This window comes from Scyliorhinus canicula, chromosome 12, assembly GCF_902713615.1.
Source record: "Scyliorhinus canicula chromosome 12, sScyCan1.1, whole genome shotgun sequence".
Lineage (NCBI taxonomy): Eukaryota > Metazoa > Chordata > Chondrichthyes > Carcharhiniformes > Scyliorhinidae > Scyliorhinus > Scyliorhinus canicula.
In genome coordinates, this window is record NC_052157.1 from 134,634,755 (window position 1) to 134,659,519 (window position 24,765).

Genomic DNA, 24,765 nt, shown 5'->3' on the forward strand with positions numbered 1-24,765 from the left:
GGCCTTCTTCAACTACTTCGCCCCTGTCATTTGCCAAGCCACCTCCTAATGCTCTTTCGGATTTTCTTCTTGCTGCAACTGGCCGATATTGTCCACAGGTACGTGGGTAGATTTCATGCGAGGACTTCCTTACCCTGACTATAGGGGTGGGATTCTGGGCGGGATTCTCCCAACCCCACGCTGGGCCGGAGAATCCCCGCAATCGCGCCATGCCACCCTGCGCCAGCAAGCGATTATCTCGGAGCGGAGAATCGGCGCCATTGGTGCCGGTGCGTTTGGCGCGGCACACAGTTAGCGCCGGATGAGAGGCTGGAGCAGCGTGAACCGCTCCAGCGCCGTGCTGGCCCCCTGTAGAGGCCAGAATCGGTACTCCCAGCAGCCCGTTCACGCCGTTGTGAAACGCAACGGCGTATCCGACGGCGTGGACACTCTGCCGCCGAATGGGAGATTCCTGCACTCTATGTCCGCGTTCGCCCGGCGACCGGAGAATCCCGCCCGAGGTCAATGGATCTTTCCACTGTCGCCGTCTCGCCCGTAGCGTTCTCGTGGCGAGCAGGGAGGGAGAATCTAGCCCTTCTCCTGACCCCAGTACTTTTGCTGTAATATCTACCGGGTGTTTGGTCTGGATGCCAGCTGTTTGTGCTGTTCCTCCAGAGGCTGCACAAAAGAGATCCCTGACTGAGGCAAAATCCACTTCTTTGTGCCTCAGTATTTTTCTGAATGGAGGAGATAAAAGATAACCGTTGTCATAAATCTGCAGTGCTGATCTTCTCCTTGTGTTTAAATGAGATTCATATGTTAACTAAGCCACCGCTTTTCCAGGAGTGGTTTATTCTTTTGCCCTTTAAAGAGCTAGGGTATAAGAAGGCTTGTATCATCTCCTCGGCACAATTTTCAAGGTACACAGGTTTTTAAGCGACATTACATGATCAGGTAGATTTAGAATAAAATCGCATGAATTTTAATAAGCAGTGAAAAGTGACCTTGGGAGAGGACCAGGGATCACTGAACGTGAGAGTGACGTATATTGGCGCAATTCTCCCAAAATATTTCTGCTTGTAGTCTCCATCAGGAAAGGGTGGGTGATTCAGTGCCCTGATCTCAGAATAACCCCACGGCACTCCTCACCTTCTCGCCAGCAAAGATTTCCCCCCCCATGCGCGATACGTCAGGAAGCCCCCGACCATATAATTAATTAGGCTGGTATCACATGATTCATTGCAAAGTCCAAGTGGCTTCCGCAGCGGGAAACACTCCCTGTTTCCGCCCCCGCCCTGAGACTTTAACCCGCTATCGAAAGTTTTGCCCAACATGTTGGGCAAAGCATTCACCTATTTTTGTTCCCGTAAAATAGGTGCAGCACAATTCAAATCCTCGGCTATTTTCTCCCGGTTGAATCTCTTTAAATTATTGAGAGACATTTTCCCGTCTTCCCCTCCAAATAGAATAGTGTAAAATTGTAACAGCCATGCCCAGCACGGGGGGAATTCCCTTTGATTTAATTCGGGTGACATGCCATGTGTTAAATGTGCAACTGTGATCCCCATAGACGATCACACAGGGGAGACAGGATTAGAAGGATTTCCCGCTAGTTTTGCGTGAGGAAACAGGTGTGGGACATAATTACTGCCACAGGCCAGGTCAAAGGGCCTGTTTCTATGCTTAATACTCAACGTATGACAATTCTGTTATAAATTATAGAATGATAAGAAGGAGGCCATTTGCATCATCGTGCCTATATCCCTGCAAATCTTTGCCCTTCAAGTATTTAGTAGTCAAAAAGGTGTTTGGACAGGAAAGTTTATTACCAAAAGTAAAATACCTCCAACAGTCCCAGTCGGGACGCCTCTGCAGCTCGCTTCCTGCCTGGGCCGGCTTTTAAGGAACTGAGTTAACTAGGCCTCTGATGGGCCTCCACCCCTCTGCGGGGAGCTCCTATTCCACGAGGCCCATGAGGAGATTAATCGGGTCGTCCCCATGGGTCTCATAAGGGTTATAACATCCCTTTTACCCCCACGCCCGAAGTCCCTCTGAAGAAGGTGGAACAGGAGTGCGTCTGCTCCTCTTTGTCAGCAACTGTACTTCCAGTGGCTGCAGGGTTTGTTTGGGGGATCTGCAGCATGTTGGGGAACAATGTTCCCTTGATGACCGCCAGGAGGCTGATCCCTGACCAGGTCGGAAATCTCGGATGGCTAGGTCTCCATCACCGAGTCGGAGTCCGCTACCTCTCGCTACTCAGTGTCAGGGTCCCAAGGGGGCGGCATCTCCGGCCCCCATGTGTTGGGGCGATGTGGCTGGAAGATGGTTCCTCTGGTGGGACGTGGCCTAACATTGGTCCCTTGCTCCCGAGATGGTTAAAGTGCTTCCTCACCGTTCGTTCACAGGTCCTGGCTACATCATACTTTCCGCCAATACTGGGGAATGTGAGGCTGAGGTGGGTCCTGAGCTTTGGCCCATCAACAGTTCCAATGGGTGCGGCATGCGGTGCGGTCCAATAGCTAAACAAAAATCTTGGTCGTTGTGTCTCCACGGACCCCGTGTCTGTTTCTTCATCCCTCCCTTGAAGGTTTACATGCTTGCTTGGCCAGCCTGGTCAAGGAATGGTGATTACGTGACGTGCGGATGTGTCGCACCCTGTTTGTCCTTCTAAACTGCTCAAACTTGTCCCTAATGAAGGGGATGCCATTGCCTGTGACCAGTACCTCAGAATTCCATGGGTGCTGAAGCAAAGCCGTAGATTCTCAAACATAGCCTTTGATGTGATGGATGGCATCCGATGAATATCCAGCCACTTGGAATGGATGTCTAACATGTGTAACAACATTGACCCTCGGAAAGATCTGGTGAAATCAGCATGTAGGCGCACCCAAAGTCGGCCTTGCCATTCCCAAGGGTTCAGTGGGGTGGCTGGTCCAGTTTTCTGCTGTCTTTGCATGTGGTGCATTGTTGGGCCAGTCATTCAATTACGGCATCCAGTTCTGGCCACCACACTTGGCTGCTAGCCAGCTTCTTCATTTTTGACAAGCCTGGGTAGCCCTGGTGCAGCTCCTGAAGGATGGCAACTCTAGCTTGGGACCACAATGCAGGCCCCTCACAGAAGGATGCCATCTTCCATGCATTTTGGCTTCAATGGCCCCTAGTTCTTCAGACAGCTGGTCCCCGTGTAAGATGATGTGCCGTACGTTTTCCAAAACAGAGTCTCTTTGCATCCAGTCGCGTACCTGGGTGGCGGTGACCGGCAAGGTGTCCTGTGTCAAAAGACTTAGTCGGCTCTTGGTGGGGACGGGGTGTGGGGGGGATGTCGACAGCAGGAACCTACTCAATGCGTCCACGTTCGCAATTTGCTTGCCTGGTCAATGCTCAAAGCTGTACTCGTATGCTGCGAAAAACAGGGCCCATTGATGAATCCAGGTGAATGGTATTGACGGGATCACCGTGTCCTCTTTAAAAGACCCTAGCAATGGCTTATAACAATGGTGAATGGATGCCCATGCACATACTGATGACGTTTCTTTACTGCAAATACATCAGCCAGCCCTTCTTTTTCTGTCTGGGTTTAATTATGCTCCTCAGCGGCTAAAGCCCTTGACGCAAATGTTATCGGTCTTTCTTTTCTGTCAGCCATGCGGTGGCAAAATGCAGCTCCGATTCCATAAGGCGAGGCATCGCACGTCACCAAAAGAGGCTTGGAGATGTCGTAATTACGTTAGATGTTGCTTCACTCTGGCAAATGCTTCCTCCTGAGGTGGTCTCCATGCCCATTCTTGGTACTTGTTCAGCAATGCGTCTAGTGGGGCGAGGATGGACGCTGGATCAGGAATAAATTTCCCATAAGAGTTTACGAGATCCAAGAACCATTGTAACTCTCGCATTTTCCGCAGTGGGGGTTTGCTTTATAGCCGGCACCTCCTCCTCTACCGGGTGTAGTCCATCCCAATCCACATGATACCCCAGGTATCATATTGGGGCAGCAGTGTAGCATGGTGGTTAGCATAAATGCTTCACAGCTCCAGGGTCCCAGGTTCGATTCCCGGCTGGGTCACTGTCTGTGTGGAGTCTGCACGTCCTCCCCCTGTGTGCGTGGGTTTCCTCCGGGTGCTCCGGTTTCCTCCCACAGTACAAAGATGTGCGGGTTAGGTGGATTGGCCATGCTAAATTGCCCGTAGTGTCCTAATAAAAGTAAGGTTAAGGGGGGGTTGTTGGGTTACGGGTATAGGGTGGATACGTGGGTTTGAGTAGGGTGATCATGGCTCGGCACAACATTGAGGGCCGAAGAGCCTGTTCTGTGCTGTACTGTTCTAGGTTCTATGTATGAAACTTCCTTAGCGTAGAAAACACACTTTCCCATCTTGAGGCAGACACCTGTCTGGGAAAACTGGCAGAGGACTTCCTCCAGGTTGCTCAGGTGCTCCCTTTCCGTGGCTCCGGTGACTAGGATGACGTCTAAATAGCCATCTGTGGATGTTCTCCATAACGTGCTGAAAAATTGCTCACGCCGACGATATTCCAAACAACAACCTTGTGTATTCGTAGAGGCCCGTGGGTATTAATGGTTACGAAATGCCTGGAATCGGCGTCCAGCTCCAACTGGAGATAGACGTGGCTCATGTCGATTTTGGAAACGGAATAACTCCCAGATAATCTCACAAATAAGTCTTCTATCTGTGGCAGTGGATACCTGTCAGGCTGGAGGCCTTGTTGACGATCAACTTATAATCACCACACAGGCATACGGTTTTGCCAGGTTTTAGTACCCGGACTACCGGCATTGCCCAATCAGCAAACTACCAACCGGGTGATACTGAGATCTTCCAATAGGTTAAGGTCATCCTCAACTTTCTCCAGCAATGCATAAGAGACCGGGCAAACTCGGGAGTACTTAGGCTGGGCCACAGGGTTCACATATATCTTGGCCACTGCACCCTTAATTTTGCCCAGGCCTTCCTGGAAGGCTTCTGGGCACTTCCCCAAAACTTCGTAAAGTCCTCCAGTGCTCATCCAAAAGATCTGTTAATAATAATAATCGCTTATTGTCACAAGAGAAAGAAAGAAGAAGAAAGGAAAATTGCTTATTGTCACGAGTAGGCTTCAATGAAGTTACTGTGAAAAGCCCCGAGTCGCCACATTCCAGCGCCTGTCCGGGGAGGCTGGTACGGGAATTGAACCGGCGCTGCTGCCTTGTTCTGCATTACAAGACAGCGATTTAGCCCAGTGTGCTAAACCAGCCCCATGGGTTGCCAGTCCAGCCGGAGGTGCTGCAGCCACTCTTGGCCCAGCAGACTCGGTCCGGGGCCCTTCACTATTATTCGTGGCAGCCTAACAGACTGCTGCCCACTATGGCTAAGGGCTCCTCCTCTAAGTATCTAGCCTTGCCTCAGTGTCCTGCAAACCCAACTGTAGAACCCGAGTCCTGATTCTCTCGAAGGTCTGCCTCCCTATTACCAAAACTAAGGACCCCCCGTGTCCAACTCCTTCTCTAACAGGTGGCCGTTCAACTGAACGGTAATCCGGATGGGGGCAATGCATGGTGAGGCAATGCGATTCAATAGCATACACTCCTCATCATCAGATTGTTCTAAGTGGAGGGTCCCGTCTCTGGGCTGGCGTCTCTCTCGGGTAGGGAGGAGGGTTTCCTGGCTAACTATGGGGCCCTATCCCTGTGATTTCACTGGCTACAAGTTCTGCACCGCATTGGATTGCCCTCCATCGATTCCATGAAAGCGTCCCACCAAGCAGCCATTGGCCAACAGGCCTGTCCTGGCGGTGTTCAGATAAGGGCAGGATTCCGGATGCCCCAGGCCTGGGGGGTGCCAGAATGGGGGTGGTGTACTCTGTTTACCTCCATCCCCTGGAGTTCCTGGATTCCCTTCTCTGCGCACACCCATGAGAAGGAGATCTTGACGGCCTTTTTTAGGTCCAACAACGCTCGGCCAGCAATATCTGCTGGGTCGCCATATTATTTACTCCGCAGACGAGACAGTCTGTAGCATCTCAGGTAGGGAAAACTCTGCCAATTTTAGGAACTCGGAAACGAACTCCTCTGGGGTCCTTTCGGCTGTGTTAACTCAGTACCTCTGTACGATAACTAATGGATTGGTGTCGTATTGGTTTGCCCCGATCCCTTTGAACATCTTGGATACTGGGGCCGCGGGGTACGTCTGTCTCTTTATGACGTTGAAAGTGGACGTCTTACAGGCGGTCAGAAGAGTTACCGTCTGGTGATCATCCCCAACAATGGCATTCGCCTTAAAAAAAATGCATACTCTCCATGAACTGAGTCCAGTCCTCTACACCCGCATCGAGCCTGCCAAAAAGCAGCATTCTCAAAACGATGCAAAACTTATATCTTCATGAAGAGCGTGGCTGTGCTCAAAATGTTTAGCAGCGTGACTATAGTTCCGCTTTATCCTCGCCGTCAATTTAGTAGTCAAGGAGGAATCCGGAAAGGAGAGGCAAAAGAATGGTTTATTACCAAAGTAAAGTATTTGCAAGTAACACTCCCAGTCAGCAGCTCAAATTCTACCTGGGCCGGCTTTCAAGGAACACAGTTGACGAGCCCGCTGATGGGCCACTGCCCCTCAGTGGGGGCTTGTACTCCCATGAGGCCCACTGCGAGATTAATCAGGTTGTCTCCGCGGCTCCCATGTGGTTGTAACAAAGTAGTTATCCAATTTCAGTTAACAAAACAATCAACATCATATTCCGAACCTGTTGCAGGGTGATGAAATACATCGATGGTGCTTGCCAGGGGATTGAATGGTGCAATACTACGTGAATGAATTAGGAGTAAAATAAGATCATCAAACTTTACCAGGTTCAGTGCTTTCTGTTTAGAACATAACAAACATGAGAAATGCAAAAATCTGACTACTTTAGAAATGTCCTTTCACTGTGAAGTTGCAATTCATCTGTCACATTATGCCAAATTGGTTGTTTTCATGCTGAAATATTGAAGTGATTTCAAAAGCATAGTAACATTCAAAATGGCACAATTTAGCTTCAAACATGAACCATGGGGAACAGCGCTGACAAAGCCAGGAAAATAAATGTCTAAAATGGCACTGTGTCAATTGGACCTCTGAGGAAGATGGTATTGCTTATAAAAAAAACAATCTGTATAAATTAGGCCCAATTTAAACTGAACCAGCATTTCTTTTAAATCTCATATTCATTCCTTCAGTAGCCTCCTTGTCATACTCCCATCAACTTTATACTTTCAACATCAAACCACTGTCAACATTTTGCAGACAGAAGAGTAGTGCGACAGCAAGAAGATGTTCTATAATTAGAACTGCAACAAAACTGATCAATATTAGCAGTATGTGAGGGATAGATTTTATAGTAGTGTGAAAATGCCGCACATTTCTCGTCCCATTTGCAATATTTCTTGTCAAATAGGTAACCAACGATGAACATTATTAAAAAATTTGAAAAATATTATGGGTCGGACCAAACGGCCTCGTTGCGCCCGACTCGGGACACGGGATTTGCAACTCTCACGATGCCTCGCGAGGATTCGTTAGATCTCGTGAGATGTTGCAATCTAGATCTCTCCTTCACTAGATGGGATCCAGATTCGCACATTTAAAGCCCACTTGAATATGGCTGCGCTGGGCAGCACGGTGGCACAGTGGTTAGCATCGCTGCCTACGGCGCTGAGGACCCGGGTTTGAATCCCGGCCCTGGGTCACTGTCCGTGTGGAGTTTGCACATTCTCCCCGTGTCTGCGTGGGTTTCACCCCCACAACCCAAAGATGTGCAGGATAGGTAGATTGAACACTCTAAATTGCCCCTTAATTGGAAAAAATAATTGGGTACTCTAAATTTATAAAAAAAAAAGAATATGGCTGCGCTGGATTTTTCCAAGGCCCGGGATCGGACGCCCGTGCCTGAGAGACGTTACCATGGTGCCATTTAGCACTGGTCCACACAAACGTGGACCAGGTGTAATGGCACTTTGGTGGGGTCTCCCAGGTCATCAATGGCTCCCAGATGGTCAGGCTCTGGGAGGGTGGTATTCTGACACGCACACTGCTACCTGGGCACCTTGACACTGCCACCCAGGCACCCTGACAGCGCCACCCTGTGCTGCAAGGTTTATGGGTGGTGCTGGCATGGGCACAGCCGTGGTGCCAGGCTGGCAGTGTCTAGGTGCCCGGGTGCCATGTTGACATTGCGAGGGATCTGGCCAGGGAGGTGCCCTAGTGAGGTCGGAGGGGTGGGGGGGGGGGGGGGGGGGGGTTACTGGAGGACAGCCAAACAGGTAAGTTGGGCATTGGGGGGTCCGGAAGCCATGGTGGGGGTCCAGAGATCGGGGAAACTTTTAAAGAGGTGGCACGGTAACACAGTGTTTTGCACTGTTGCTTCACAGTGCCAGGAACCTGGGTTGAATTCCCAGCTTGGGGCACCGTCTGTGCGGAATCTGCACATTCCTCCCGTGTCTGCGTGGGTTTCCTCCGGGTGCTCCAGTTTCCTCCCACAAGTCCCGAAAGACGTGCTTGTTAGGTGAACTGGACATTCTGAATTCTCCCTCTGTGTACCCGAACAGGCGCCGCAGTGTGGCGACTAGGGTATTTTCACAGCAACTTCATTGCAGTGTTAATGTAAGCCTACTTGTGACACTAATAAAGATTATTATTATTATTAAATGGCACCCCGATCCCTTTGGCAGTGCAGGAAATGTAGGTAATTGTGGCCTTGGCACAGCATTCCTCACCGAGGCCAAAGGAAAGTCCCGTTTGATAGCGGTGGCGCGAGAAACACACCGCTAAACGTGCCCAAAACAGGACTCTGTTTTTTCCACTATATTGAGTCTACCATGCGGGGAAATAGGTTTTCTTTCATGACCATGCTTGCATCAGTGCTGGAATAATTGTAGAATGGTACCTGTTAATGGATATCGATTTCAAACTCTGCTGGGGGATAATCTTTATGTTCTGGGTCATTTCTGTTTTTACTGTGTGTGCTTCAGGAGTTGGGAATCACTGCACAGTGAGTACAAGCACGTTTACTCACAGGATCTCAGCCTTGGTGACCAAAAATGACTGTTAGTCAACCGAATGATCGGTGCTGGAGGACCAACATTTATGACTTAACGGCTTGATTCTTGTCATGGTGAAAAATTAGGCAAACCTTGGATTAGATAACAGAAGAAATGTGAAGAGACTTGCAGAAGTTAGTCATCAACCTGAACATCCCAGAAACTTGGTGGTTGAACAATCTGGACACACAGGCCTGAATCCTCCGGCGTTTGGAATTCTCTGTTCTCTCCGTCAGCACGCTCCTGCCTTCCGGGTTCCTGGCGGTATGGGGTGGCTTTATTGGGAAATCCTATTGACAGGTGGTGGGAGTAGAGAATCCCGCTATCCGTGAATGGTGGCCTCCGAGAAACACGCGGCTCGGGAGTTGGAGAATCCCGCCCACAGAGTACGCAGAAGCTTTGGACTCGTTATAATAGAACTGGTGAGGTGCTACAGTAAACTGATAAAGAAGGAAAAAAAACTTGCATTCATATAGACCCTATCATGACCGACGTCTCAAAGTGGTTTACAGCCAATCATGTACATTTGAAGTGTTGCCATGGAGAAAAGGCAGAAGCCACATTTCTTGTGGCAAATTCTCACAGATAACAATGTGAAAGTGACCAGATAATCTGTTTTTCGTAATTTTGATTGAGGGATAAATATTAGCTGGGATACGGGGGGAATAACCCTTGCCGGTCTTCGAAATACTGCCGTAGGATTTTTGACATCTGCCGGAGCAGGCAGATGGGGGTTCTTAGTTTTACGCTTCATCCAAAAGATAGCACCTCTGATGGTGCAGGACTTCCTGCACTAGATTGCCAGACTTCAATTTGGTGCTCAATCCCTGGAAAGAAGCTGGTGCCCATGCTGGTGCTGCAAAGGTCACCAGGTAAGTGGCTCAGGGTCGAGTAGCGTTGGGGATGTGGGGAAATGTGGAGCTAAACTAGATGTCCTGTAATTCATCATTCACTTCGGCCAGTTTATAGAACATGACATGGTACCAGGCTGATTGATTTACTAGGAACTTGAAGATTCTGTACCAAAAAAATCCAAACCACTAAAGATAACTTTGAAGGATAAGGAAGAAAACACATCTTTGCTACTAACCTTGCTAGCTACAGGCATCTGGTGCTCAACGTACCGGAAAACTCCGAAGCATGGGATAGAAGGCATTAAGGCACCTCAGAAGCTTCGGATTACCAGTAACATAGACACGAATTGGAGGATGATTAAGCAACAGTTTAAACTCTATGTTTCAGCCCTTGGTTGCAGGCCCAGCCCGTTGAAAGGCGTATCACGTTGCTGCTCACTGTATCGGGTCCCCAAGCAATTGAAATTTTCAACACTTTTGACTTTGAAAACGAGGCTGACAGCAAAAGCTTCGATGAAGTCCTTAAACAATTTGATCGGCATTGTTCCCCTAAAAGAAATATGAAACCTTTTGAGCGTCATATGTTCTGTACGCGCACCCAGAACGCGGGAGAAGCATTTGATAGCTTCCTCATTGACTTGCGATTGAAGGCACAGTCGTGTAACTTCAGCACACTCCAGCCGTCAATATCTGATACGTGATCAGATAGTTTTCAGAATCTCTAACGATAAAATGCGCGAGCGGCTTCTGCAGGAAACAGACCTGCAACTTGAAAGTGTGATTCAAATATGTCACGCTAGTGAGCTTGGAACAAAGCAGCTCAGCATGCTGAATCTCCGGCATTTAAGCACAAAGGTAGAAGAGGCGGCAGACATAATTAGTGTGGTAACGCAACTGAATAAGAAAAATGCTCCCAGTGCGGTCGGACATTTTGAGCGGCCGACCCGATCCTCCATTTTATGTACAAAATGCGACAAACAGCATTTGCCAAAGCAATGCCCTGCCTATGGAGAGACTTGTGCCATCTGTAATGGCAGGAATAATAGTGCAACCCATGTTTTTCAAGAAGAAGGCCTGATAAAACAGAGTATCAGCGTTATTGTTGAAGTGTGCCTAAGAGGACACATTCTTTGTCGACATGATCTCCAGCAAAGACAGGGAGACTCCAGTCATACCAAATGACAATTTATTTGTACCAATCTGCAGCAATAGTGAATTGAAGACTGATAGTCATAAATATAAATGGTCAATGCCATTAAAGATAAATCACACAGTGATAACAGTCAAGCTCGACACTGGTGCGAGGGCCAACCTTATCAACCTGACCGATGTTTTTTTTTAAAGCTGCTGATTCAACCACAAATAGGTCCCAGAATGGCATTGTTAAGAGATTACAATGGTAACAAAATCTCGCTGTTAGAGCATGTCAGCTTGATGTCAATGTCAAAAACAAAATTCACAAGTGGAAATTTTCTGATGTGGCAGCGGACCGCAAGTTTTTAAGTGGAGTTGAGGCGTGTGAGGAGCTGCAGCTTGTCCGATGAGTCTATAGTGCAGACAATGCTACAACAGGCCCTCACCCCTCAGGAGGCTCCATACGGAATGATTTCCCTGAAATTTTCCGACGTTTTGGTACGCTCCCATACACGTAGAAGATTCAATTGAAGGAAGATGCGAAGCCTGTGATTCAGGCGCCGAGATGTGTGCTGGCACCATTAAGGGATAAACTAAAGGCAGAGCTAGAGAGAATGACTGCCTTGGGTGTCATTAAGCGTATTGAAGTCCCCCCAGACTGGGTTAATTTAATGGTATATGTAAAGAAGGGTAATAAAGAACCTCCACAATGGATGATCTGTATTGATGGTGTCAAACCAAGAGAAGAAACTGAGAAGGCCCAATGTTGCAGAAGGTGATAAGATATCTTCACGAAGGATTGCCCAGAGAATCCTGCTCCGGTTTCTACAACATGAGAGCAGTGTTGAGTGTTGCAGGTGGAGTTTTGCTACAAAAAAAGAGAATTCAGAAATGTTTAAGATCGGTGGTTCTGAGCGAACTCCATGCAGAGCACAATGGAAAGAAAAAGTGTCTATTGGCTGGATATCCTCCGGGAAATTGACACAATGGTACAAAACTGCACACGGTGCAGGAGAGTGTATGTCTGCACACAATGCGGGAAGCAAACAATAGGCACACGGTGCGAACTGCTTCAGTTCCAAGCGATGGAGAAATCTGCTCATCCAGAAGCAGAAAGGTAACCACTCTGTCAAAAAAAAGAGGCAAGGGAGAGATTTCAAACCAAATTCACAGAGAGGTTTGCCGATGAGTCTACGAAACGCCTCAAATTGTTTGTGATGTAACCACCGGAAGAAGCATGCAACAGTCCTAAAACATCTGAAGAACACACTGAACAAGTACACCAAGAGCATGATACATCAATACACAAAGAACATCAAACTCAAGCAACAAAGAACATGACGAACCTTTGCAAGTTTAGCAGATGCTGAGAAGGTCTACAAGGATATGGTGCAATCCAGAAAGACTGAACTTGTGACAGATTGTAAAAAAATTCTGAACATGTAAATAGTTATGCATATCATGGTGAAATGCAAAAAGTAATTTATAGTATGTAAATAATTTAATTTTCCAAAGGAAAGGGGATGTGATGACATGCATGAAACATAATGTTGCGCACGACCTCTGACTACTAGGTGGTAGTGTAAAACCACCACGTGACCCTGGGAGTTGGGAGTAGGTTGTGCTGGAGGATGGATGTATTTTGCAGTAGCTCTTCAATAGTTAATTAGGGTTGGTAGTTTATTATTTTATTGATCCTAGTTATCTTAAGATACAGTTTGTTCCACAAGAAGTTACTTGAACTAGATGTTCTGTAGTTCATCATTCACTTTGGCCAGTCTACAGAACATGACAGGCTGAATGCTTCTTGCAGCACACTGGGTGTTGTCTGAGGATGATTGAATCAATCAGCTGGGACTGTGCCAGCGACTGGTCTGAATCTCAGCAGAAATTAAGTGTTTTATTTCATCTGAAGATACAGTTGTATTTTTGTACGCCTGAGGTTTTTCATACCTTTCCGTGATACAAATTTGAAAAAAAATTTTGTTGGGGGGGGGGGGGTGGTGCGAGGGATTTCGAAAAGTTGCATTGATCAGCAGTCGGTCTGCTTGTAAAGTTTTATCCTGGAATAAATAAGAGAACAGTTCAAATTTGTCTGCAGACAGATTTAAATCGGCATTATTTATTTGTTAAATGACACAGGAAATGCAATTGTGGAAATGTCAGCCGAGATATCAATGCAATGAATACCCGCCTTGAGTTACTTTTTAAAGCAGCATAATCTGAGATCAAATGAGAAGGACAGGCTTATTTTGTTTTTCCTCCATTCAGCTCTTTGAACTTGAATTTCTCTTTTCCTCACCAGCTTAAATCCGTACAGCTATGATGAAGGCTGCCTGAGTAGCAGCGAGGATCACATTCCACTGGCTGCATTGCCTCTGCTTGCAATCTCGTCCCCTCAATATCAAGATGCAGTGGCATCAGTGATTAGCAAAGCGAATCAGGTTTACAGCGAGTTCCTGAAGTCTGAGGATGGGCTTGGATTCAATGGTCAGGTGAGTATTAGATTCTAAATGCACCCCAGCACATCACAGCAATGGAGACTTGTTTAGACTGTTAAGGCGATGTGAATGAATCGACGTACAGTGGGCCTTCTTGTATCAAGTTGCACAAACTATGTCAACCCTGTCGTAGGTCAGGATGCAATGCAGGGAGCCTGCCGTTCTTCACAGAACTTGCAGGCATACACACTGAGGGCCTTACTCAATTACACAGTCTCTCTATGAGATTCACTTGTTGGCATGCCCAGTGAGTCTGAATGTCCGGAAAAGGTGGAGAGTTTACCAGCTTGTGCGGGAGTAGATAGATGTTGGAGCTAAATGAATTATGGGGTTCTGGAATCTGTCCATCCTGCAGTCAACAGTCTATTTTCCTGTTGTGATCAGAGATGACATTCATTATTAATATTATACGCAAAAGAATATTGCAAAACTACTTCACACAGAAGATGAGCGAATGTGTCGAGTGGGCTATCCAGATGCACGTTGGAGGCAGACGGTATGGAAGAGTAGGATTTAGTCAACATTTGAGGAAATGTATGATGCTGAGGTATTAATTTCATGGCCTCGCCCGGATGCACTGCAGTTTTATTTCTGGTCTTATATTTTCTAATTGTGCACCCACACAATTAAAAAGTTGTTAGGAACATGTGATGCAGTGACACTGCATTCTGAATTTTCACCAATGCATTTATTTAGGCTTTAATCTCCAGCCGGCTCTTTTTATTGTTGTTGTGACGATCCAAGTGGAAATGACTCGGAAGGTTTTTTTCTAGTTCCGAGTGGGTTACAGGGCCACAGTTCACACACTTAAACTGCTCACAAATCTCAAGACAAACAAAACGATCCGAAGTTTCTGGTCGGTGGCAATGCTGCAAGCACTGTCGCTGTGCGCAAAGATTCTCCCGACCCAGCACTGTGCATTCCTTCCAGCATTTCTGAACCCAGCTGGCAAAGGAATGAAGAGCTCATTGTTCCCTGGGGAACTCCATCGGAGTGGAGAAGAGTCAAAGAACAAGGAAAATTACAGCACAGGAACAGGCCCTTCGGCCCTCCCAGCCTGCGCCGATCCAGATCCTTTATCTAAACCTGCCTCCTAAAGAACAAAGAGAATTAGAAAGTCAGGGGGAGAGAGGACACACCCGTTTTTACAACATGAGCTGCTTTACTCGAGTAAGTTTAAAAGTCCAAGCTTTCGGTGAATGGAAGAATGGGTAGGTGGGCGCATGATAAGGTGGGTGTGAAGTTGGCCAAATCGATAGGTGGATAGGTGGTGTAATGGGTGAGGTGGGTAATCAGGTGGTCACGGATGTCCAGGTCAAGGGGTCAGCCAGGTTAGGTCAGGGGGGGAGTCGAGTGGGCTCAGGGGGGTAGTCTGGTTATAAGGGGACGGTCGGGTCATAAGGGCGGTTGGGTGGGCTCAGGGTTGGTTAGATGGTAAGGGGGTAATCGAGTTGGGTCAGGAGATGGTCAGGTTTTGTTGTGGGTATATGGACCAGGTTGGGTCAGAGGGTATTGGTTGGGTCTGGAAAGGTTATCAGATTGGTCAGGTGTGTAGGCAGGCTGGTGTTGGGATGGGGGTGGAATATTTTGGGGTCCAGTCAGGGATCGGTTGTTGGGTTGTCAGGGAGTAAGTAGTTGGGTTTCCAGGGATGGTTGGGCGGTGTGGGTAGCCCGGTCTGGTCAAGGTGGGTAGTCAGGAGATTGGGGTTAGTTGGGTGTTTGCGAGGTGGTTGGCTGATCGGGTGAGGGGATAGGCAGGTGACCCGGGGGTAGTTAGTTTGTTGAGGGAGGCGTGGTAGTGTAACTACTTGACTCGATCTGTAGCTCTTACAAGGGGCAGGCAAGTTTATGACAGGCCTAATGGCCTCTTTCTGTGCTATAGCCATTCTGTGCGTCATAACCTATCGTGATTCACTCCAACTGGAGATAAGACTGGCTTGTCTCGAAAGGATACAATCTGGCTTTGATTTTCTGTTTCCCAGTGTGTGTACAAACTAACCAAGTTTATCTTCAAAGGCCGAGGCAGTTGGGAGCATGTATATAACCTTGGAACCTCAGAGCCGTTTGAATAATTCATAACCACTTCGTGACGGTGTAATTGAGATATATATAGATATTTCGCTGCACAGTTCAACTAAATTAGTCCAAATATCATTGCTGTTCACATCACGTGATACAATGCTGCTTCTGATCAAAGAATACTGAATAAGCAAACATTTCTCCTGGGAAATGTCCATCAATTGGATCCTCAATGCTGGGGAACAATTGAAAACTGAAACTATTATCAGAAAGCAGTGGTTTTAGTTTTATCTGAATTATAGAATAACGGGGGATCATCCATAACAGTTTATAGCAGATGTAGAAAGGTGCGTTTTCTGGGGTGTTTCTTCTTTTTCTACAGTTAAAAACGTGAAAGTCAATCTCAAAAGCCAGATACTTCTTTGAGAACATGCATTATTTTGATGCTCTATTGATCACAGATCATTGGGTGTAAAGGTTTGTTTCCACGAATATCTGTAGCCAAGGCAACCAAAGATCAACTATTGTGAAGGATTTACTATGTTGGACGAGAGAGGCACCTATAAGGTGTCTGGCTGTAACCTCTGAGCTCCCCTGCATCGGATTGGTGGATATCCCTAAGATGCGCTGGGGACTCCCTCTCGGACTTTCCCAGATAAGGATTTGCACGGCAATTGTCCAGAAGCACAAATTCCTTTGTGCAATTGCCCCATGCTGGGAACGATCTGGGTGTATAGTGGTTGGATTGGATTTGTTTATTGTCACGTGTATCGAGGTACAATGAAAAGGTTAGCGCTGCTACCTCACAGCGCCAGGGACCCGGGTTCAATTTCGGCCTTGGATGACTGTGTGGAGTTTGCACTTTCTCCCCGGGGTCTGCGTGGGTTTTCTCCGGGTGCTCCGGTTTCCTCCCACAGTCCAAAGATGTGCAGATTAGGTGGGGGTGCAGGGTTGCAATGATAGGGCGGGTGCCTGGTTCTCTTTCAAAGGATCGGAGCAGTCTCAGTGCACCGAATGGCCTCCTTCTGCAGTGTAGGGATTCTGCAATTCAATGAAAACGTGATTTATATCACAAACTTCGGATGGTTCTGGTTATTACACAAATAGTTTCCCAGAAAAAGTGAGCAGAATTCATACCTCTTATAACATTTGGGAAACTATTGTAAAATTCCAGAGCGCACTCTCCCAACATGACTCTTTCCATACCCTTGACTCCCCCAGGGTCTCCCCCCCCCCCCCCCCCCCCCCCACTCCTGGACGATAACGCACACCAGGGATCCCCCCTCACCCCCCCCCCCCCCACTCCCTCACCCATCCATGGGATTCCCCCACTGATGCCACCTGACCTGAATGCCCGTAGGTCCAACTCCCCCTCCCCCCCATCCCGCCCATAGGTCTGGCACTCCGACCTTATCTGACCCGACCCAGCCCCACTTGATCCATCCCCACCCACACACCCCCAGAGGCCCAACCCATCCCATCCCCCAACTCCGAGTTTCAACCACCCCAACCCCAAACTGCCCCAATGTGTTTAATGAAATTATATTGTTTCATAATCCATTGTGCAGGATCTTATGTTACATGGTATACTGAAAGCAATGTCTAAGTGCATTTGAGTTATTTTCCTGTAATTGCTGAATAAAAATGCCAGTCATTATAAATGGCAAGTGCATTGATCCTAGTCACTGAGCTGCTAAATTCACATTGAGCCTTGACTCATTAAACAAGTATTGATACTGAAAATGGGGACCCCAAGATGCAGATGCCTTAAGTTAATGATATTATTGCATGCATTTCGGGATTTAACTTTGAGTATGAAAACCTTAGAAAGGTTACGGCATGGAAAGCGGCTGTTCAGCCCATCATGTCTGCTCTGGCTGAAAAATAAACTCGCCAGCCATTCTAATTGTATATTGGAGCACCCAGTCCCTCCCTCTGCAGGTCACAGCACGTCAGGTGCAGATCCAGGTAAATGGGTTTGGAAGGTGCTGCCGAAGGAACCTTGGTGACATCCTGAAGTGCAACGTATAGATGGTACACACGGCTGCTACTGTGCGCCGGTCATAGAGGGAGTGAATGCTTGTGGAAGGGGTGCCAATCAAGCGGGGGTAGCTTTGCTCTGGGTAGTGTCAAGCTTCTTTTTTTTTTTTAAATTTAGATTACCCAATTATTTTTTCCAATTAAGGGGCAATTTAGCGTGGCCAATCCACCTACTCTGCACATTTTTGGGTTGTGGGGGCGAAACCCACGCAGACACGGGGAGAATGTGCAAACTCCACACAGACAGTGACCCAGAGCCGGGATCGAACCTGGGACCTCAGTGCCGTGAGGCGGTTGTGCTAACCACTAGGCCACCGTGCTGCCCTTGTGTCAAGCTTCTTAAGTGTTGTTGGAGCTGTACTCATCCAGGCAAATGAAGAGAATTCCATTACATTCCTTACTTGTGGTAGACAGGCGTTCGGGAGTCACGAGGTGAGTTACTCACCACAGGATTCCTAGCCTCCAAACTGCTCTGCTAATCAAAATATTTATATGGCAAGTCCAGTTCAGTTTCTGGTCAATAGTAACCCCCAGGATGCTGATAATGAGTGATTCAGCCATTGAATATCATGGGGCGATGGTTAGATCTTCTCTTGTTGGGGATGGTCATTGCCTGGCACTTGTGTGGTGCGATGATATTTGCTACTTCACAGCCCTGGCCTGGATATTGTCCAGGTCTTGCTGCATTTAGACATAGACTGCTCTGGAACCTGAGGAGTCAAATATGGTGCGGAACATTATGCAATCATCAGCAAACATCCCACTTCTGACCTTGACAGGAAGGTCATTGATGAATTAACTGAAGATGGTTGGGCCTCGGACACTACCCTGAGAAGCTTCAGTAGTGACATCCTGGAGCTGAGATTGTTGACCTCCAACAATTGCTAATATCTCACTTTGTGCACAGTATGACTCCACCAGTGGAGGGTCCCTCCCATTCCCATTGACTGTAGTTTAGCTAGGGTTCCTTGATGCTATACTCAGTCAAATGCTGCCTTGATGTCAAGGGCAATCACTCTCACTTCACCTCTGGCATTCAGCTCTTTTGTCCATGTTTGAACCAAGGATGTAATGAGGTCAGGAGCTGAGTTACCCTGGCAGAACCCAACAGGTTATTGCTGAGTGTCACTTGATAGCACTGTTGATGACTCCTTCCATTACTTTGCTGTTGTTGGAGAGTAGACTGATAGGGCGGTAATTGGTGGATTGTATTTGTCCTGTTTCTTGTGCATGGGACATATATGGGTAATTGCTGGTAGATGCCAGTGTTGTAACTGTACTGGAACAGTTTAGCAAGGGGCGTGGCAGGTTCTGGAGCACAGGTTTTCAGTAATATTGCCGGAATGGTGTCAGAGCCCATAGCCTTTACAGTATCCAGTTTCTTCAGCCACTTTCTGACATCAAGTCGAGTGAATCGTAATGGCTGAAGTCTGACACCTGTGATGTTGCGGCCTACCAGAGGAGATCGAAATAGATCAATGTTCTTCAAACTTTTTTTCCAGGGACCCATTTTTACCAACTGGCCAACCTTCGGGACCCAACCCGGCCGACCTTCGCGGCCCACGCCGGCCGAAGTGCGCGACCCACCATTTTCTCTTACCTTGTTTGCTGCTGACAAAAATGGAGGAAATGGTTTTGGGTCCCTTTGGCCCTCTTACACACTCCTCCAATGGAACCTGTTGGATGAAGGTGAAGCCTTCTTGTGTCGGAAAGTATGGAGTCTCCATCTGTCCAAAGTTCTCAATTTTTTTCCTGTAAAATGTTATCAAATAAAACCCCCCTCGAACTTGTAAAAAAAGAGTAAAATAAATGAAAAAAATGAATAAACCCCCCCCTGAACTTGTAAAAAAAATGAATAAAATAAATGGAAAAAATGAATAAACCCCCCCCCCCCCGAACTTGTAAAAAAAAAATGAATAAAATAAATGAAAAAAATAAAAATTAAATGAATAAATTTATAAAAACCACTACAGAACTTGTAAAACAAAAAGCTGCAACCGTTTTTAAAAATAGCGGCCGCACTGCGCATGCATGCCTGATCATCGTGCGCGCATGCGCAATGCAGCCAAGATTTTTTTAACATGTTCGCCGTCGCTTGCAGCCGGCGTTATGAAAAACCGACTGCTGCACGGGGATTTGCGTGATCGGGAGCGCCGCGGACAACGGCTCTGAGACCCTCCCGACACCCGCCCGCGACCCACCCGCAGGTCACTCCCCCGACTTTGAAGAACACTGAGATAGATCATCCATTCGGCACTTCTGGCTGAAGATTGTTGCAAATGCCTCAGCCTTGTTGTTTGCACGTACTGCTCCCCCATCATTGAAGATGGGGATATTGTCCACCACCATTCATGGCTAGATGGGGCAGGACTGCAGGGCTTAGACCTGGTCAATTAGGTATGGAATTGCTTAGCTCTGGCTATCACTTGCTGCTTATGCTGTTTGGCATGAGAGTAGTCCTGTGTTGTCGCTTCACCAGGTTGACACCTCATTTTCAGGTAGCTTGGTGGTGCTCCTGGCATGTCCTCCTGCATTCTTTACTGAACCAGGGTTAATCCCCTGGCTAGGTGGTAATGGTAGAGTGGGGGATATGCCGAGCCATGATGTTGCAGATTGTGGTTGAGTACAATTCTGCTGCTGATGGCCCACAGCGCCTCATGAATGCCCAGTCTTGAGTTGCTAGATCTGTTCAAAGTCTATTCCATTTAGCACAGTGGTAGGGCCACACAACATGATGGAGGGTATCCTCAATGTGAAGACGGAACTTTGTCTCCACAAGGACTGTACTGTTGTCATTCCTACCAATGCTGTCATGGCCAGATACATCTGCAGCAGATAGGTTGGTGAGGATGACGTCAAGTGTTTTTCCCTCTTGTTGGTTCCCTCACCACCTGCTGCAATCTCAGTCTAGCAGCTATGTCCTTTAGGACTCAGCCTGCTGATGGGGAAGGTCATACCCAGGAATGGTGATGATAGTGTCTGGGACATTATCTCTCGGGTATGATTCCATGTGTATGCCTATGTCAGGCCGATGATAGGTTGCAGACATGAAACAGACTGACCAGAATTTTCCGGGCACTTTGAAGACGGTCTGGGAAGCAGGAAGGCGAGTGAAATGGCAGTGTAAGGCATCGGGAGGGGAACCCAACATCTAAACTGTCACCATTGCGGTTTTGCCAATGGCAGGAAAGTTGGCAGATAAATCGCCCTTTGGGAGGCCAGTTGAACCATTTAAGGCCTGATTGCCTGGGCCAGGAGGGTCACCTCCTCATGGGAAGACTACCGGGTGAAACCTGACAGTCTCCCAGTGGGTTTAAATGTTGTTGCCCTCCATTCGCGACACTCCTCAGGGGCCATGGTGGCAATGGCCATTTTAGAGGCAACAGTGCCTTTGCACACAGTACCCCTTTCCCCCCCTTCACCATCCCCTTCCATTGTGGGACCCCCAACTCCAATTCCAGGTCTTTGAGGATGCCCTGCCATTGAGGCACCCTCTGCCTGGAGTTTCAGAGCTTCTGACCATCTGATTGGACTGTCAGCTCTTGGGGGAAGGCTGCTGTGTTCATCAGACAGTGACCCTGGCAACGGCCTCTTTGTTAGCCACTGCCAGCAGTATGTCTACCCAGGTTCCAATGCCCACTGAATCCTCTCACCTTCAGTTCTGACGACGGGACTTCTGCCATCTCCAAAATCTCTACTATGCCGCCCATTAACTCAGTTCCTCTCTCCACAGATGCTGGCAGACCTGCTGAGTATTTACGAAATGTATTGAACATTAAATAAAGCAAAATACCGCAAATGCTGAAGACCTGAAATAAAAACAAGGACGTGCTGGAAAAACTCAACAGGTCAGGCAGCATCTGTGGAGAGAGAAATAGAATTAACATTTCAAGTCCAATCTGACTACTTCGGAACTGAAGCGAGGCAGAAATGTGATGGATTTATTGTGGTTGAAAAGCGGGGAGGGGCAGGTGGAGCAAAAAGGATCAGGGATAGATGAAGGGGGAGGGGGAATTAAATTACAAGGATGTCATGGAACAAGGGAGTGGGAATGGTAGTAATAAAGAAATAAAGCATGGGTCCAGAGTGTGCGTTAATAGCGCTACCTGGAAGTAAAATATATATTTATGCATTTTTATCTATTTAACATAATTTATCTACTTTTCAATTCAATCCCTCTTGAAATGTATCCTACTAGCTTGTATGTTTTTATCTTTCTGGGCTTATTAACATGTAACAGTACTTTCTATGATCAATGTATCTGTACCGCCAAGTCTCTCCTTTGCTTTACTTCCCTTTAGCCACCTATTTTGCAGAGAGCACATAACTTCCCTATCTTTCCTGCCACAATGTAATTGAACTTATCTGGATTCCAGGGGTTGATGATATTGAAAAGCTTTCCAAATCTTTTGTTGTAGCTATGGGGCTCGATTCAACTGGGAAAAAAATCTATGTCTGGTTTTGGGCATCTTTAGTGGAGTGATTCTTGGCTGCAGCGCCCAGAGACACCCTGATAATCAACGGCACTTTGCTGGGTTCCATTGGCCTCGGGGAGATTCTCTCTGCCGAGGCCACAGTTGAGTCATTTCTTGGTGAACCAAGCAGGAAAGCTTCCTTGCAGATTGGGGCGCCATTTTCTCTGGCTGCCCCCATCTTTCCCCTCCCGCCATTTTTGAACTAATGCCCCTCTTCCCCCCCCCCCAACCTCGGGGAGCCCCCCAGGAACATCATCTCACCCATCCTCCTCTTGGTAAGGTTCCCCGGGCCTGATCCCTTGCAGTGCCAACCTGGCATGCAGGCACCATGGCACTGCCAGTCTGGCACCCTGGCAGTTACCCTGCCAGCTTGTTCCCCGACCACCCAGGGGCCTCTAATGGCCTGGGAGTGCTCCCAGGTGCCATTACGACTGGTCCACGTTTATGGGAACCAGTACCAAACGGCGCACTGGCGAGGTCTCCGTGGCGTGGCCGCTCCGTCCCGGGCACTGGAAAAATCCCGCAAACGCATATTGAAATGAGCCTAATGGCTCATTTAAATATGCAGATCTGGATCACGCCCACTAAATCTCATGAGGCTTTACGAGCTTTGCAAATCTATATCTAGAGAGAGAGGCCTCTCCCGAGTTTCCATGGTCTCGTCCTGACACCAAGTCGGGTGCAACGTGGCCGCTGAATCGTGCCCCTCAGTCAGAAGATGGGCTGCAGCCCTGTAACACAACGCAGATTTTGAGCCACCATATATAATCTATATTCATTCTTAGCCCTGCCCCCCATAGACTAAACGCCAGTAAACCTGAAGTGATTATCTACAGGCTCGATCATTCAGGGAGATGTGGTTATGTATCTGTATTCATGATAACATCGGATTTCCTTTTTTGTTGTAAAGTCCAAAAATAAAACAATGTCCTTGGGCAAGTCAAACTAAATATTCAGAAAAATAATGGACACTTGGCAGTCCTTCGCACGATCCTGGATTTGCATCAGAATGCAGGTGACAGTTACAAACTATTCAATATTTTCCCTGATGATTTATAGTGATGCCTGCGCCTTCAACGATAGTACAGGCTGGCACTTACTCCAGTGTATCTGTTAATCTCTTAAATAAACGTCATTATATGTGCACTGTTACAGACAGCCTTGTGTTTCATGCATAGATAAAAATTGCTGTATATTTTATACCTCGGAGCTACACAGAGATGACACACCAGTTTATATGTGTGTAGAAACTTTATTTGCAGTGTTTTTCCTGCTCTGTCCTGCTCTTCGCAGCTTCCTTAAGCTTCTAGCAACTAACTTCTGTCATAATATACACCAGAATATGATGGTGCAGACACACACACACTGATGGACACACAGTAGGACCAATCAACACACACAACACTGCAGCCAATCACCAGTTAGAGCCTACTCACTATAAAGACAGAGGGCATCAGTTTTCCCGCTCATTCGGGATCCAGCCTCTCAGAAGGACAGAGCTCACAGCTTACAGTACAGATCTTCACCATGTGCTGAGTGCATAGACTGGGTAGGATAGGCTTAGGTCTTTAGTTTAATCTAACATAGTGCCGACCCACAGTGAAAGTATGTTCAACAGTTTCTAGCTTAATAAAATAGTGTTGTACTATTTCAAGTGTTGGTAGCCTGTATGTGTTACTGCTGAGGTAAACGCAGACTCCAAAGATCCAGAGCACCCAACGCATCAGCTTCCAGCTTTGTTTAGTTTTCTCTCAGCTCCCAACTAGGCTAAACAAATTAAGCACAGTGAGCACCAATAGCAAACCGGCTCACATATTTGAACACAGAAGCGTTGAACACTACAATAACTGGGATGCGATGGGAATCTGGTGGACAGGGCCATGGTGGGCCCGAGTTATTTTAACAGTGGAGCCTTGCGATTAAAATCGGCACGGGGGCATAGGGTGGTGAGGGAGGGAAACGGCTGCTGGGGGCGTTGTTTGTGTGAACTATCCTTGTGGGGCTTCTGGCTGAAATAGCAGTCGAACCTGCTGACCCAACATCGTCAAAGCCCAAAGATGTGCAGGTTAGGTGGATTGGCCATGTTAATTGCCCCTTCGTGTCCAGGGATGTGTGGGTTCAGAATGGTTGTAGGATTGCAGGAATGGGGTCGGAGCCTGGTCAGGATGCTCTTTCAGAGGGTCGGTGCAGACCCGATGGGCCGAATGGCCTCCTCCTGCACTGTAGGGTTTCTGTTCTATGATCAAGTGAGTCCACAGTGAGAGAAAAGCTTTACCCTTGCCGTCCATTCGGAAGAGCAGGTGTTAATTAAAGACTGCAGGAAAGGAGCCTGAATGTGGGCATCCCAGATTGTATCTGTCTGCCGGCTGGACGAGGAAGCAACCAATTACACTTCCAACAACCTGGGCCCATACTTCCATTCAAAAATCAGAGAGTCCATTAGATCGTGACAAGGAGAACCCAGAGTAACTGACCAGCCCTAAACCCTGAACAGGCCAGATTTCCTACCTGATTGCGATTCTGAACATTGGTTTACAGGAACTCGGCCTCTGAGATGGCTGGGTGTGGGGGGGGGGGGGGGGGCTCAAATCAAGTATGGAGTCAGGCATTGGTAGTTGCAGGATTGTACCTCCCCTCTCTTAGTTGAAGGCAGCATCTGGAAAACTGGAGATACATCATTGAATCCACCCGCACACGTTGCA

The 24,765-nt window shown here is 47.6% G+C and overlaps 1 protein-coding gene across 7 annotated transcripts in view; it reads left to right on the forward strand.

Moving 5' to 3' along the window:
- Positions 1-24,765, forward strand: part of pitpnm3 (PITPNM family member 3) — an 856,450-nt gene that overhangs the window by 644,260 nt on the left and 187,425 nt on the right. For all 7 annotated transcript variants that reach the window (XM_038814215.1, XM_038814218.1, XM_038814216.1 and 4 more), the window contains one exon: positions 13,334-13,523. In XM_038814215.1, coding sequence (XP_038670143.1) covers positions 13,334-13,523 — 190 coding nt within the window. The remainder of the gene's footprint in view (positions 1-13,333; positions 13,524-24,765) is intronic.